This window comes from Pagrus pagrus (assembly GCF_965226575.1).
Source record: "Pagrus pagrus genome assembly, chromosome: 24".
Classification (NCBI taxonomy): Eukaryota; Metazoa; Chordata; class Actinopteri; order Spariformes; family Sparidae; genus Pagrus; species Pagrus pagrus.
Genome location: NC_140206.1, coordinates 17643690 through 17656304, shown reverse-complemented (window position 1 = coordinate 17656304; position 12615 = coordinate 17643690). Strand labels below are relative to the sequence as shown.

Below are 12615 nucleotides of genomic sequence, written 5' to 3'. Positions count from 1 at the left end.
ATCCCAGGACTGGACTAGGGCGACAGCTACTGTACAGTATGGCAAAGATCGACCTGCAAACCAGTGAACTCATCATGAGAATGCGGAAAAGGGCTGACTGAAGGGTGATATCGTTAAAGGCTTCTATGAGGACAGTCCAGCATCACTGCTGAAAACCCCTTGCCAAGAGGTACAGAAAACCATATAAACTGAAGAGGTCAAATTACAGCAAAGTGAGAAAGGCGATGAAGAAACTTGGCTGGAAATATGACAAGACTAGGTAACATAAATACACTCACATAAAACTGTCTCAAGCAGGACAAGGATAGTTGTATAATATAGCCTTCTAAACATTATGATTATGATCATTCCCACTTCCGTTACAGAACAGCGTATGGATGTCACAACAGTGGCATTAGAGCATCCAGTGAAGCTTCACGTTTGTTTTAACGCCAATGGCCAGGACCATTGTTGATTTTTGATGGTGAGTTGAGAGCAAATGGTAGATTTGTAAATCTGTTTTTTTTTCATGCTCTTTGCTTTTCTTTTTCTTTCGTGGTTATCTTTTTTCTTAGTTTATTTTTTGCAATAAATTAACCCTAACTTTAGAAACTAATATCCAACCAGGATCTCACACACAGTAAACCGCTAATTAATGTGCTTTGACACGCGCTTTGATATTGACTGAGTCAATAAAAAAGTGTGGGTTCTAGAGGGAGGAGAGAGAAGCTCAGGGCCCTGATGTGTTCACTGTAGTCTGGATTGGTCACATGTGCCACCTGGTAGCTCTTGGTGCACACTGCAGCAAATGCAAAATCAGCTGGATAAAATAAAAGTCCCCCCCCCTTGCCATGTTACACTTCAACGCCACAGCAATGGCGTCCTCTGAAAGGAGAAACATCTGTACTGTAAGTCTTAAAGTTTCTGATATTAAATGTACTTAAAGGATTAAAAATGAAAATTCAGTCATTCTCTTCTCACCACAATGCCAATGAAGTTTCTAATGTAGATGACTCATTATTTTTATTTAAGACTCAGAGAGTTTTAAAAGTAAGGAGGTATTATTTCCATTTTTCCATCTGGCAGAAGAAATGAAGACACACTGAAAAAAGTGAAACCACTGTGTCATTCCTTTAAAGTGTATTTTTAAATTGGTCTAATGAAAAATTGTGCGTTCATGTTTAAACCTGATAATTTCAGTTTGCTTCAAAGCAAATGTCACTACCTGTGGACAAAATTAAAAAAAACACTTCTACTCAAATGGTATTTTCACTTCAAACCAAACGTTTTCCTGTCACGTGACCATTTGACGTCACGTCAGACCGCTCTTTTCGACGTTGAAGTCCGCCATTGTTGTTTCCTCGCATCAAGTGCGGACGGCAAGAGTGGACTGTCTGTCCTGTGTGGAAAACTCGTTAAAACAAGGTAAGAATTCAAAACTGTGCTGTTTTAGTGCAACACGCGCTTTCCGTGTACATTTATGGTCAGTGGCAGAGTGAACAACTGACATTATCTTAAAGACTGGCTTTGAATTTTGTGCACTACGCACATGCTAGCTAAACGAGGTCGGTTGCAGAAACATTAGCAACAACTACGTAGTTCTCCTTGCCTGTGTTTAACAAGTGCGAAGTTAATGTTGTTAATATTATTGTGAAGTCGCGTTATGAAAGAATAAGCGTAAATTATTGTGATAAGGCTTGAATGAGGACAACTAGAAATGGGAGCCACTTTTTTTTTTCTCAGGTGGGCTGCAGTCAGGTCCACACTTCGCAGACACACGTAGTGCTGTATCTGCAGCCGAGTGAGAGGCGAAGACCGTGAAACTCCAGTCCGCGGTGTAGGGTAAGTTGTGATAATACTTGAATATGGTAAACTAGAAAAGGGAGTGGGTCTACCCGGCCACGTTTAGCAAGTATGCTACAGGATGGAAGGAAAAAAAAAAAATCACGAAAATCACCCTCAATGTCGAAATGTTTTGTCAAACGCCACAAGCGATAAATCTAGGGACTTTAACTGGTGTCCTTGGAGACTTTTGTGGTGTTTGGAGACACTGACTTTAAAGCAGGTATTGCTCTGCAGCAGCCACATCACCAGACAGATTTCAGTGCAGTGCCCCAGAATTGATCTGCAGTGCCCCAGTAAAGATTTGACCAGTAAAAAAATTTACTTCAGAGTTTTAAGTCTACATAGCATAGGCTACGGAATGAGCACATAGCTACTTAATATAATTGCTACTCTATTCACTCCACATACACAATGTGCACATGGCTACTTAATATGGTAATTTATTCACGTGTAGCGACTTCTGAGTCAGAGAGAGAGAGAGAGAGAGAGAGGCACGCTGTGAAGCAGCTGCATGAGGTACTAACGTTAGCCGACAACAACTTGCTAAATATATTATTTTGATTTCGATTTGACTAAAACAGTATTACTCCTGATGGATATCAGAAAGTTATTCGCTCAGCAGGGATAAAGCAGCAAGGAGGAATGAGAGAGGTAAGTCCTAGCTAGCTAGGCAACATATCTGTGTCGATGCTAAGTTAGCTGACTGATTCCTTGTATCAAAACAACCGTATTAATTTGCTGTACAGATAGTGACTTTTGTTAGATAAGGATGGGAAAACCAAAGTGGTGACAGCTGTCAGTCAGACCCTGGAGGGATTTCCAGTGAGTTTATGAAACAGTTGTAACTGTGGCATAATGTTGGTTCTGGTCAGCTGGTTCTGGTCAGGACCTCAGCATCAATGATAACTTTGAGTAAGCTTGTGTTAGTTGACAGATATGGCCTAGGGATACTATACAGTGGTTATCAAATGGTCTATCTTCAGGAAGACATTTTTTTTTTCTTAATCATCAAGTCGTGACCCAAATTTTTAAAACATTCAAATTTATTTCACAGAAAAATAGCGCAGTAATATGGACTTGTCTTGTTAGTCGGTTTGCCTTTGGCTAAAATACTCTTGTTTTGTCACTAGAAAAATGGCTAAAGCTAAAGCATCTGGTTTTGTTGCCACATTGCCATAAATGGAAATGGAAATAATATCAAAGAACCCAGAGATGTAGGGGTACTTTATTTTTTGTTTTACTTTTGTAAATGTTCAAGATGATTACTTCAATTTGCAGATGATTTGCAGATCGACATATTTGTGTGAGGCAGGATTCTCAAAAATGACTGCACTCAAAACAAAATACTGCAAACGTGCACAAATCGAGGATGATTTGAGGCTATGTTTGTCACACATTGAGCCAAGAATTGAGGATTGCAGGCTCAGGTCTCACATAACACCCCCCCCCTGATTGTTTATGAATGGGACATATTTGAAGCCATGTTTTTCCCCCCAAAAAATAAAATAGTGTGCAGAGTAAATAAATTGTGACCCAGTATCAAAGGATCCACAGAAGAGGAAGGGTTTATAATTACATTCTCTCATCTGTCAGTATAATCCAGTATAGTACAATACCAGAATGCCTAAGGTCTAATAAATTGGAGTCTGTAGTGACAATCATGGACAATACTAACTGTCCCAACAAAAAACTAAATGTGAAATCTTCCATTTCTGTTACAGGTTTGCTCCTGAAAAGATTGCAGTTGGTAAGTCCGTAAATGAACAACTGTGGAAATTATTTTAATGGATGTTTAAGTGACATTAGTGTCATTGACATTTTTTTATTTGTTATATTTCCCTAATTGCAAACAGAAATAACTTCAGTTTCATCAGACAATAACAATAAAAAGGAAAACAATTTAATACAGCTTTAAATAATGTTAAAAAGGGAAGTAAAAATGTTTAAGTTAAAAGATTGATTGCAGCTATTGTGGCAAGAAATAAATCATAGTTTTTTGTGTCTCATACACTATGGCCATGCACTTATGCCAGCTGTTGAATTAGCTATAGTGGTGTCTGCAGATTTTCAGGATGGTGTGATTAATTCATAAGATTTACATTTCAATACTAGTTTTAAAATACTCTGAATTAATATAATGAAATGAATAACTACTAGCTTTTAGGGGTGCTGCTTTCCTTCTTAGGAAGTAACTTGATAAACAACTGCTTTGTTAGATTAAATGCAAATGAACCATCTACCATGTGGCATTTTACTAATTGCATTAAGTGTTAAATGGGTAAGGTGGGTCTTCTTTTTCTTTTCTAGTCTTCCAATGAATGTGGAAATGCAAAGACTGTGGCGCCTGTGTCTCACGAAGATCTGAGCTTCTTAAACATTACAAGCTTGAGCACAGACATTATGGACGCCACCACTCCTACCCATGCATCCATTTAAACTGCCCATGTACCTGCAAAACTTGGAAGGCACTTTTGACCCACTTGTCAAGATCTCATCAGCCATCATCACAAACTGAAACTGACTTGACCACATTTAAATGTCTCTTATGCCACATCAATGAACGTTCAACTTTAACAGACTATTTTCAACATATAGCTCAGCATCTGAAAAACAGTGAAACAGTTGATTGTGTGTTTAAGGGTTGTTCGTACAGAACAAATATTTATGGTTCATTTAGAACTCACAGAAGCAGAAATCATAAGAATTACACAGTAAATGACTTAAAGCCTGAAATACTTGTGAAACAGGATGACACCAGGAAGCTAATTCTGCCTGGTGGTATTCCAGAGACAGTGGAGGAACTCATCAATCAAGTGAGGAAAGTGTGTGGATTAAATTGCAATGTTAGACTGCAGTACCAAGACAGAGACTTTGGAGATGCACTAGTGAACTTGACATCGACTGCTGAACTTGAAGATTTTGCAACTATCAAGGTCATTCCACTAACTGATGATGACCAAACCATCCCTGTCTGTGATGATTTGGTGTCCACTGAAACTGATGACACAGAGCTCCTGTCCTCACCCTCAAGCTCTGTCTCTACAAGAACCCGGTTGTGGCCAAGGGAGTTTCCCATCCCAATATTCTCCTATGACACTGAGCTCCAGTTAGAGAAGGGAAATGCAGTGTATATCTCCTCCAAGACACCATTGACTCCAAGTCCTAAGACAACATCAGACATTCTGAGAAAGGTAGCTGAAGAGATTTACAAGTACAAACCGTACCCAACAGATGCTGACTTTAGCGACGTAGCAGAAGCGCTAATTAAGAAGCATCCATGCCTCTATGAACCCGGTTCATACAATGGTTGCTACGGATGGAAACAGAGGCTGAAGACAAAAATGGGCAACTACCGTACTCAGCTGAAGGGAATTGGATGTGCTGAATTACTTGCAAATTCGCTGAAATCCAAAGCTCCAGAGGATGCATTGCCTGCAAAAAAAGTCAAGAGACCTAGGAGAGGAGAAGCCAACCACATACCTGACATTCCAACTGGAGAGACCTCAGATAATTTGGAAGATGAAAGACTGTCACTTTTGACAGAAGTGAAGAAGCGAAACAATCGTTCAGTGATAAAGAACAAAATGGACAAGACCTTTTCACTGCGAAGACAGGAAATTGTGGCAAAGGAATCGGGTGTGGAGGAGGTGAAAGAGAGATGGCCTGCATTGTTTACAGTGGATGAGGTAATTCATTCTTTCAATCAATAGCAATAGGTCAGTGGTGGCCTGTAAATTAAATTATATTTATATCTCCTATTATATGAAACCTGTGAAAAAAAATTAGCCAAAGCAGTCACAAAAATGTCACAAAAGATCTTACAGCACAGAGTTTTAATGCAATATCTAATGTCATAACTTACATATGTGATATTTTATTTTATAAAGATCAATGCTGAATTCACGAGGATCACTACTGTTCCACTTCAACCACGATTCCTGGCCTCCTTGGACAAGCACCACAGCAAGCTGATTGAGATCATCAGGAACAAGGGAGGAGCTGTCAGGGAGAAGACCCGGGATGTGCTTAAAGTTCTTGATCAGGTGTATACTTACTGTAATACTGCAAAACTCACCTTACATCACATAAATAGTAACATTGTAAATAGAAGCAATTGTGTTATTGTCTCATATTGTCATCACATTTGATTGTGGAGTTGGATTACATGTTGTAAGAAGCACAATGTGCACATTTGTTTGATTACTGGACAATTACTGTAAGTCTAAGTTCCCATTGATGCATTTTCATGTTTGCATCTTCAGTCAAGTTGCACAGTTCAACAGTATGAATTTTTATTGTTTATGTTTGCACTTACCTAGAGCCTTGATGTAAGCCTAAGGAGAGAGTGTCTGCTGAAGTGCCTCATCCCTTACCTTGGGGAAGATGTACAAAAACTCATCAAGGAGTTTCTGGTAAGAAGTTTTGCATTATTCTATTAAGCTTTAGACAATCCTAACTGAAGTATCAACAAATATTAGTCAAAAAGGTGAGTTATAAGGTCCAAAAGCGCCATCTGCTGGTCAGCAAACAAGTGCTCTCAAAGTGCACATCTGCTCCCAGTAACCCGTTACGCAAATACCGCCATTTTTGACATCGCGCAATGCATTGTGGGTATGCACCGATGCACTCTGGGATTGAAAGTGTCCAAACAACACTGCAGCACCGTGCTCCGCGGCTCTGACAGACGGGCCACGGCCGCAATGGACACAGAAGATAACTTTAGTAATATGACGGTTAGTCATAAATGTAAACGGAATAAAAATAAAACTAGTGAAACTAGTAAATCATCTTGGAGCTCGAGCGTTTATAAGAACCAGGCGCACATTTGCAACAGGCTACTTATTTTTGCACTGACCAGCACCCATTATGCACAGAACAAGGAGGTCACTGCAGGAACACTGGAACAAAACTACTTTTCCCCCCCGACATATCTACTAAGTATGGTACTTCTTTATTCACCTGACACTCAGAGTATCACAAGAACACCCTTCCAAAGGAAAATATCTATAATCACAGGCAGAAACTATGAGTAACTGTCCACTAAAACTTTGCTACAGATGAGAGAAAAAGTCTTTTGGTCTTCTGCTGTATGATTAAATCACTCCCTGCTACACAAAAGGGAGACAAACTTGTGTGCATACATACAGAGTAGCCTTTTATACAATAAATGTCTTGTCTTTTGTCAGGTTGGTGAGAAGGATGACGCCGAAAGAGAGCTCCAACAGTGCACAATGGCTGTGTTTGTCATCAGAGAGGAGGAGGATCCATTGCAGCCACCACGTGACGTAGGCATCATCATAGAAGGTGTGGAGGTGCTTAATGAACTGCCATCAGTTGCACATGGTTGTGCCCTCTTATTTGGCTTCATATATGCTCTAAACTTGAGCTATCCAGGTGAGCTCAAACACACTTTCGATGCACTGCAGAAAATATTCATGGAGATAGAGCCAAAGAAAATGACACGCAGAGTGTGCAGTCTCAGTGTCAAGCTCTAAATATGGGGTTGCTCAAAGAAAGACATTTGGATACAGGATGTTGATCTGTTTTAAGTGCTTGTGTTCAAATACATCCCAGGATAATGTTAGGGGTCCTTATAAATAAGAGAAAAAACAGCTTTGATTCAAAACAGGCTTTAATTTCTGGTATTCTCTGTTAACAGAATTCTTTCTGTTGTAGAAATATTGTGGCACTGATATTAACATTGAAATGTGAATGATGCTAAATTCAGAATGATCAGCAAGAGCACTAGTAATGGCTCCTTTTTTTTTTCTTGAACTGCCGTTGTTCATAATTGCATCCATAGCAACTGTGTGTATCCTTGGTTTATTTTTTTTGTGACTTCCTTGCATTTATAATGGTTCAAAAGAATGATATTCATACCTTTTTGTCAAAGGATAGCAAAGATTTTATTAGATAGACTGTTAAACTCTATCTCTGTTAAGTCTAAACTTAATGGCTGTTCCCTTTCATCTCAAGTTTTAAAGAAGAGTACAACCAGTTATACATGTTAAGATACGCATGTTAATTGATGTTTTACAAGTTTTGTTTTTTATGTGTAAAACGCATACTTTCCTGGCTGCTGATTGTGAGTTTGAGGTGATGCCTATTTCAAAGTCATCAAAAATAAATGGTCTTTTGAAGAGAATTTTCCTGTTTTTAAGTTTTCTCTTAAGTTAATCAGTGCAGTGAATTCTAGTCCTATATTATAGAGAATTACATTTTGTTTATGGTGATATATCAGTTTTTAAAAAGGCAAAAAACATCATTGTATATCTAAGTAAGTAATACTTTGGCTTGTGACTAAAGAAAATATATTGTTTATGGATAATTAAAAAAATACTTTGGACTGAATCAGACATTTAACTTGAGAAAAATTTAAAAAATTGCGTGTAACAGAATTACAGCAATTCAATTAGTTTTATCCAAAGTAAATTTAATAATTGGATGTAATGGTAAATATTAGGTTTTCCCAAATTAAAAAAATAAGTTGTAAAAGAGTAAAAAAAATAGTTTATGGTCTTGTAATGATTAATGTTTTTACTTTGATTGAAAGCAAATTTTTTGCTTTGTCTTAAAATACAAAATTAATTTACATTAAATCAAAATTTACGTGTTCAACCAAATCATAAATTTAATTTGTGAAAAACTAATAAATTTAGGTGTAACAAATTACAGTAATTTTTTTAAGTTGATCCAAAGTCTCACTTTTTTCAGTGCAGGCTTTGTGGGAAACTACACTAGAGTGATTGTTTTTATTGCAGGAGGCAAGTTTCCAGAGTATGTGAGGATTATGAACATGTCTTCAAAAACATGTAAAGGCTTGTTAAATGACCTGTCGCAGGCTTTAATCCTGTCCTAATGAAAACAGAGGCTTATTTCTGAGACTTTAATCATCAGTGTATAAGGGATGATTAAATGAGCCGCACTGACGGGAGCTAACTGAAACCAGGAGTAATGAACCTGATCCCATTTTCAATGTAAGTCTAATATATCAGCCTACAACCTATTTTACACCTTATTCAATTTATGCTGAAGCCAGCGAAGGCAACAGTTGTGGGATAAACTCAGTAAACTTGCAAACAATAGCTAGTGTAAGCTCACTTTTGGCTGGCTAGCTGTGATAGCATGCTGCTACTGAGGGAAATCACAGTGCAGCCAGTCAGGAAGCTGTCATTGCTCACTGCACTAAAGTCACCTGAGAGCTTGACTCAATACGCAGGTGAAAGACTCAGTATACTCCAAAGAATATAAAGTGGGCAGGGGAAATTTCAAGCCTCTATAATTTTCAAGCCTGCAACTCCCCCCCAGTTAGTTAGAACTGAAGAAGCCTCTTGAATGAGAGGTGAAACGTCTTTAAGAAACTGAAACAAGTCCAGTTGCCTATGATATAGCACTTAGAATTACCCTGACCTGAATGACTGAGAACCTTCATCAACATGATGCTCAGTCAACACATCACGTTTCACCCTATCATGTAGCCTCCATATGGTGCCTCAGCATCATTTATGTTTTGCCTTGGCACAAAGTGACTACTGCGGTGGTGGAGGTTTCACGTTTTTCAGCAACAGAAATATTCTCAGACAAGTAATTTCTCTTGCATGTAATTACCCGTGAGAGGATCTCAGATTCACTTAGAAAAAGCCTACTCGTGATGGGATTTTGAGAGTGTGTAAGGTAAGGGATTAGATCACATTCAATTCCTCCCAACATGATGATCTGCAAGTCAAATCAATCTGAAAAGCATGCATCTAGCGAGAACTGCATTAACTCATTTGTCGAGTTAATGCAGTGTTTTATGGTATCAGTCATGGCCCTATGCTGGCATACCGCACATGTTAATTGGTACAAATACATTTCAAGCACAGATGTAAACTGAGAAGCAATTTCTAGGACAGCTGAAATTTCAGACTGCCCCATTTTTGAATGTGTAGGTGCACTTGCACTTCAGTTCACCAGTGAGTCACTTCATAGTGAATTCAATTTCATATTCACTTTTCATTGGACACAGGGCGCACAAGAGTATATGATTTGAATTCCACAGCAGCTCATCCTAATGATGTCACCGTAACTCCCTGGCTAGATAGACTATGAAAAGTCATAGAAAATAAAGAACAAACTGGCAATAACTACAAGGTGCTTCTTATGGAAATATAAATAGCCTCACCCCTTCATATCTGTCTGATGTCATTATACCTCATTACAGCTAGCCACCCCATGCACTACACTCTCAGGAAACAGTGTTCCTGTCTGTCCCCAGAGGCGTTTAAATCTAAACTAAAAACTCATCTTTCCGTAACTTTCATATAGTGCTCACTTGTAGTATAGAATTCCAGAGAGTCATCACTGAATCTGCAGTTCTCTTTAGCTCTGTGAAGCTATCTCATCAACCTGGTTCCAAACAGCAGCAGGGAACTGTTTACAGTGAAAAGGCTCCGATAATCCCACTGTACACTACCTGCCAAGACGTCCAAATTGGGACAGCCTTAAGCACAGTTTGCACAGTTCAAGATGCTTCCTATTGAGAAACTGAGGAAAGCAGCTGTGTGCTTTTCTTTATCCGAGGTGAGGAAGTTAATCAGATGTGCATTCGCCAAACTAGCCAGTAAGTCCATATTTTTGAAGCCTTACATGAAAAAGGTCTCTACAATACTTTTTACTTGAACGGCACAAACACTTAAAACCGAAGAGCTTCTTTTTTTCTTGTTGAAATACAAAGGCTTACATCTGTTATTACTTCCTTCTTTCACTACAGCACTTTTCATATGTGATGAAGGACTATTTGAGCACTGAATGCACAGTCCTGTTACTGGCAAATTCATTGTCTTGATGTAATTTTCTGTCAATCGCGTGTTTCTTTTATGTGATTTTTTTTATGTTGTTGTTTTTAAGTTGCATTTTTTTACTGTCTTGGCCAGGACTCCGTCGTAAAACAGATTCTAAATCTCAATGGGAATATTCCTGGTAAAATAAAGGTTAAAATACAATTTTACAGGCCTCTTTATGTCTAATTTTAGTCTAGTTGTTTTACTGCAGCATTTTTTTAACAATTAAATAAAAAAGTTGTGATATCTCTCTCTCTCTCTCTCTCTCTCTATCACTCAATCTCTAGTTATCTCTCTATCTATATCTCTCTATCTTTATCTCTATCTTTCTCTATGTCTCTATCTCTATCTCTCTCTAAGTCTCTATCTCTCTATCTATCTATCTCTCTCTCTCCCTCTCTATCTCTCTCTATCACTCGATCTCTATCTATCAATTCAATTTCAATTCAATTCAATTCAATTCAAAGGGGCTTTATTGGCATGAAAGTTTTAACAGCAATGTCGCCAAAGCATCTGTCCAAACACTCGGACAGAACACAACAAATAACATGAACACCAACACAATACCAAGATACAGTATATACAGTGTGTGTGTGTGTGTGTGTGTCGGTCATTCACTGTCCCTCAGGTGGTGGCATGTTGACACATATTGGGCAGCAGGTATGCCCTTTCTTCTTCTCCCAGTTTGTGGTCACTGAGCCTGTACTTGGTGAGGATCTGTCTCTGCTTCCTATCTCTGACAGTAGAGAGATATTCTGCTCATTCATCATCTCTTTTTAGGGCTAGATAACATTCTGATCTACTTTTAGTTTCTTCTTTCCAATGTTCCAGATAGGTTTCTTTACATTGTGTTATAATTTGCTTTACTCTGATTGGTGTTTGGAGAGCAGTGTTGTTGTGAGGCTGGTCAGACTGAGTGTCTGAGAGGGGGCAGTTAGCCTCAGTACCAACTGACATAGGGGACTCTTTTCTGAGCTCAGCTCTTGAGTTTGGAGGGCTTTGGAGTGGAGGGTGTCTCGGGGGCTGGATTTCAGGTGGTTAAAAAAGTTGAGTGTTCTCTTTTGAATGTTAATTATCAGTGGGTATCTGCCTCATTCTGCTCTACATGCATTTGTTGGTGTGTTTCTGTGTACGTGTAAAATGTATCTGCAGAATTCTGCATGTAAAGATTCTGTTGGATGTTTGTCCCAACGGGTATAGCTCTGATGACTGAGTGGACCCCAGACTTCACTACTGACAGCGCAATGGGCTGGATGACACTATCAAATATTTTAAGACAGATTTTGACTGGAATTTGAAAATTATAAAATTTTCTCTTAATTGCATGTAGGGCTCTTCGAGTTTTTTCTTTTAGGGCATTCACTGCCATGTTGAAACTCCCTGATGCTGTAATGGTTATACCAAGGTTGGTATCTCTCTATCTCTCTCTCTCTCTATGTCTCTCTCTCTCTCTCTCTCTCTCTCTCTCTCTCTCTCTCTCTCTCCACTAAGTTGGCAAAAACATTTTTGGAAGATGGACTTGGCTCTCTGTGTCACTGGTTGAAACTATTAACTATAAAATATGCACTACATGTATTTTGTTGGTATACAAAACAAATGAATATACAGTTCATACTCACCTGAAGTCATGTTGAATACTGCAAGTTAGCAAAGTGTTTTTTGCACTGTTTAGTGTACATACTGACTTGCACTGGTCTGATTTTGGCCTACTTTCAGCCACAATCTACTCTGAGAGTCAACCATAGTGAGCAGAAACTGTTCACCTGTCTCTGTCCAGTGGTAAATAATAATAAAGAATATGCAGATGGCTGTGCTCATGTTGTCCAAGCCAGATGTTCTCCTGCCAAATATTAAGTGCAACAGAAAGACACCAGCAGTTTGATAAACAAAGAGGCCATGAGACTCAGGCTTGTAACAATGCCAAAGGGAGTTCACAAGCAGCACATAATGCGATTGGCAAACGATAACA

General features: G+C 38.7%; 1 protein-coding gene across 2 annotated transcripts; it reads left to right on the top strand.

The window, feature by feature from the left end:
* The first annotated feature begins 1204 nt into the window (after window positions 1-1204).
* On the top strand, window positions 1205-7969 carry LOC311253009 (uncharacterized protein). Of its 2 annotated transcripts, XR_014621604.1 has the most exons (5): window positions 1205-1404; window positions 1723-1821; window positions 5712-5867; window positions 6144-6236; window positions 7011-7969. XR_014621604.1 is itself a non-coding variant. In XM_084346684.1 (4 exons), exons 1-4 carry the CDS (start codon window positions 5166-5168, stop codon window positions 7317-7319), a joined length of 903 nt encoding a protein of 300 aa, XP_084202810.1. In that variant the 5' UTR covers window positions 5010-5165; the 3' UTR covers window positions 7320-7969. The 2 variants fall into 2 exon arrangements, 1 of the variants encoding a protein (XP_084202810.1); XM_084346684.1 differs by lacking the exons at window positions 1205-1404; window positions 1723-1821 and adding an exon at window positions 5010-5510.
* The last annotated feature ends 4646 nt before the right edge of the window (window positions 7970-12615 follow it).

Coding starts and splice junctions, on each gene's coding strand:
- LOC311253009 (XM_084346684.1), top strand. CDS start 5,166: ATGGGCAACTACCGTACTCAGCTGAAGGGAATTGGATGTGCTGAATTA. Junction 5,868..6,143: donor TGCTTAAAGTTCTTGATCAG/GTGTATACTTAC, acceptor GCACTTACCTAG/AGCCTTGATGTAAGCCTAAG. Junction 6,237..7,010: donor AACTCATCAAGGAGTTTCTG/GTAAGAAGTTTT, acceptor GTCTTTTGTCAG/GTTGGTGAGAAGGATGACGC.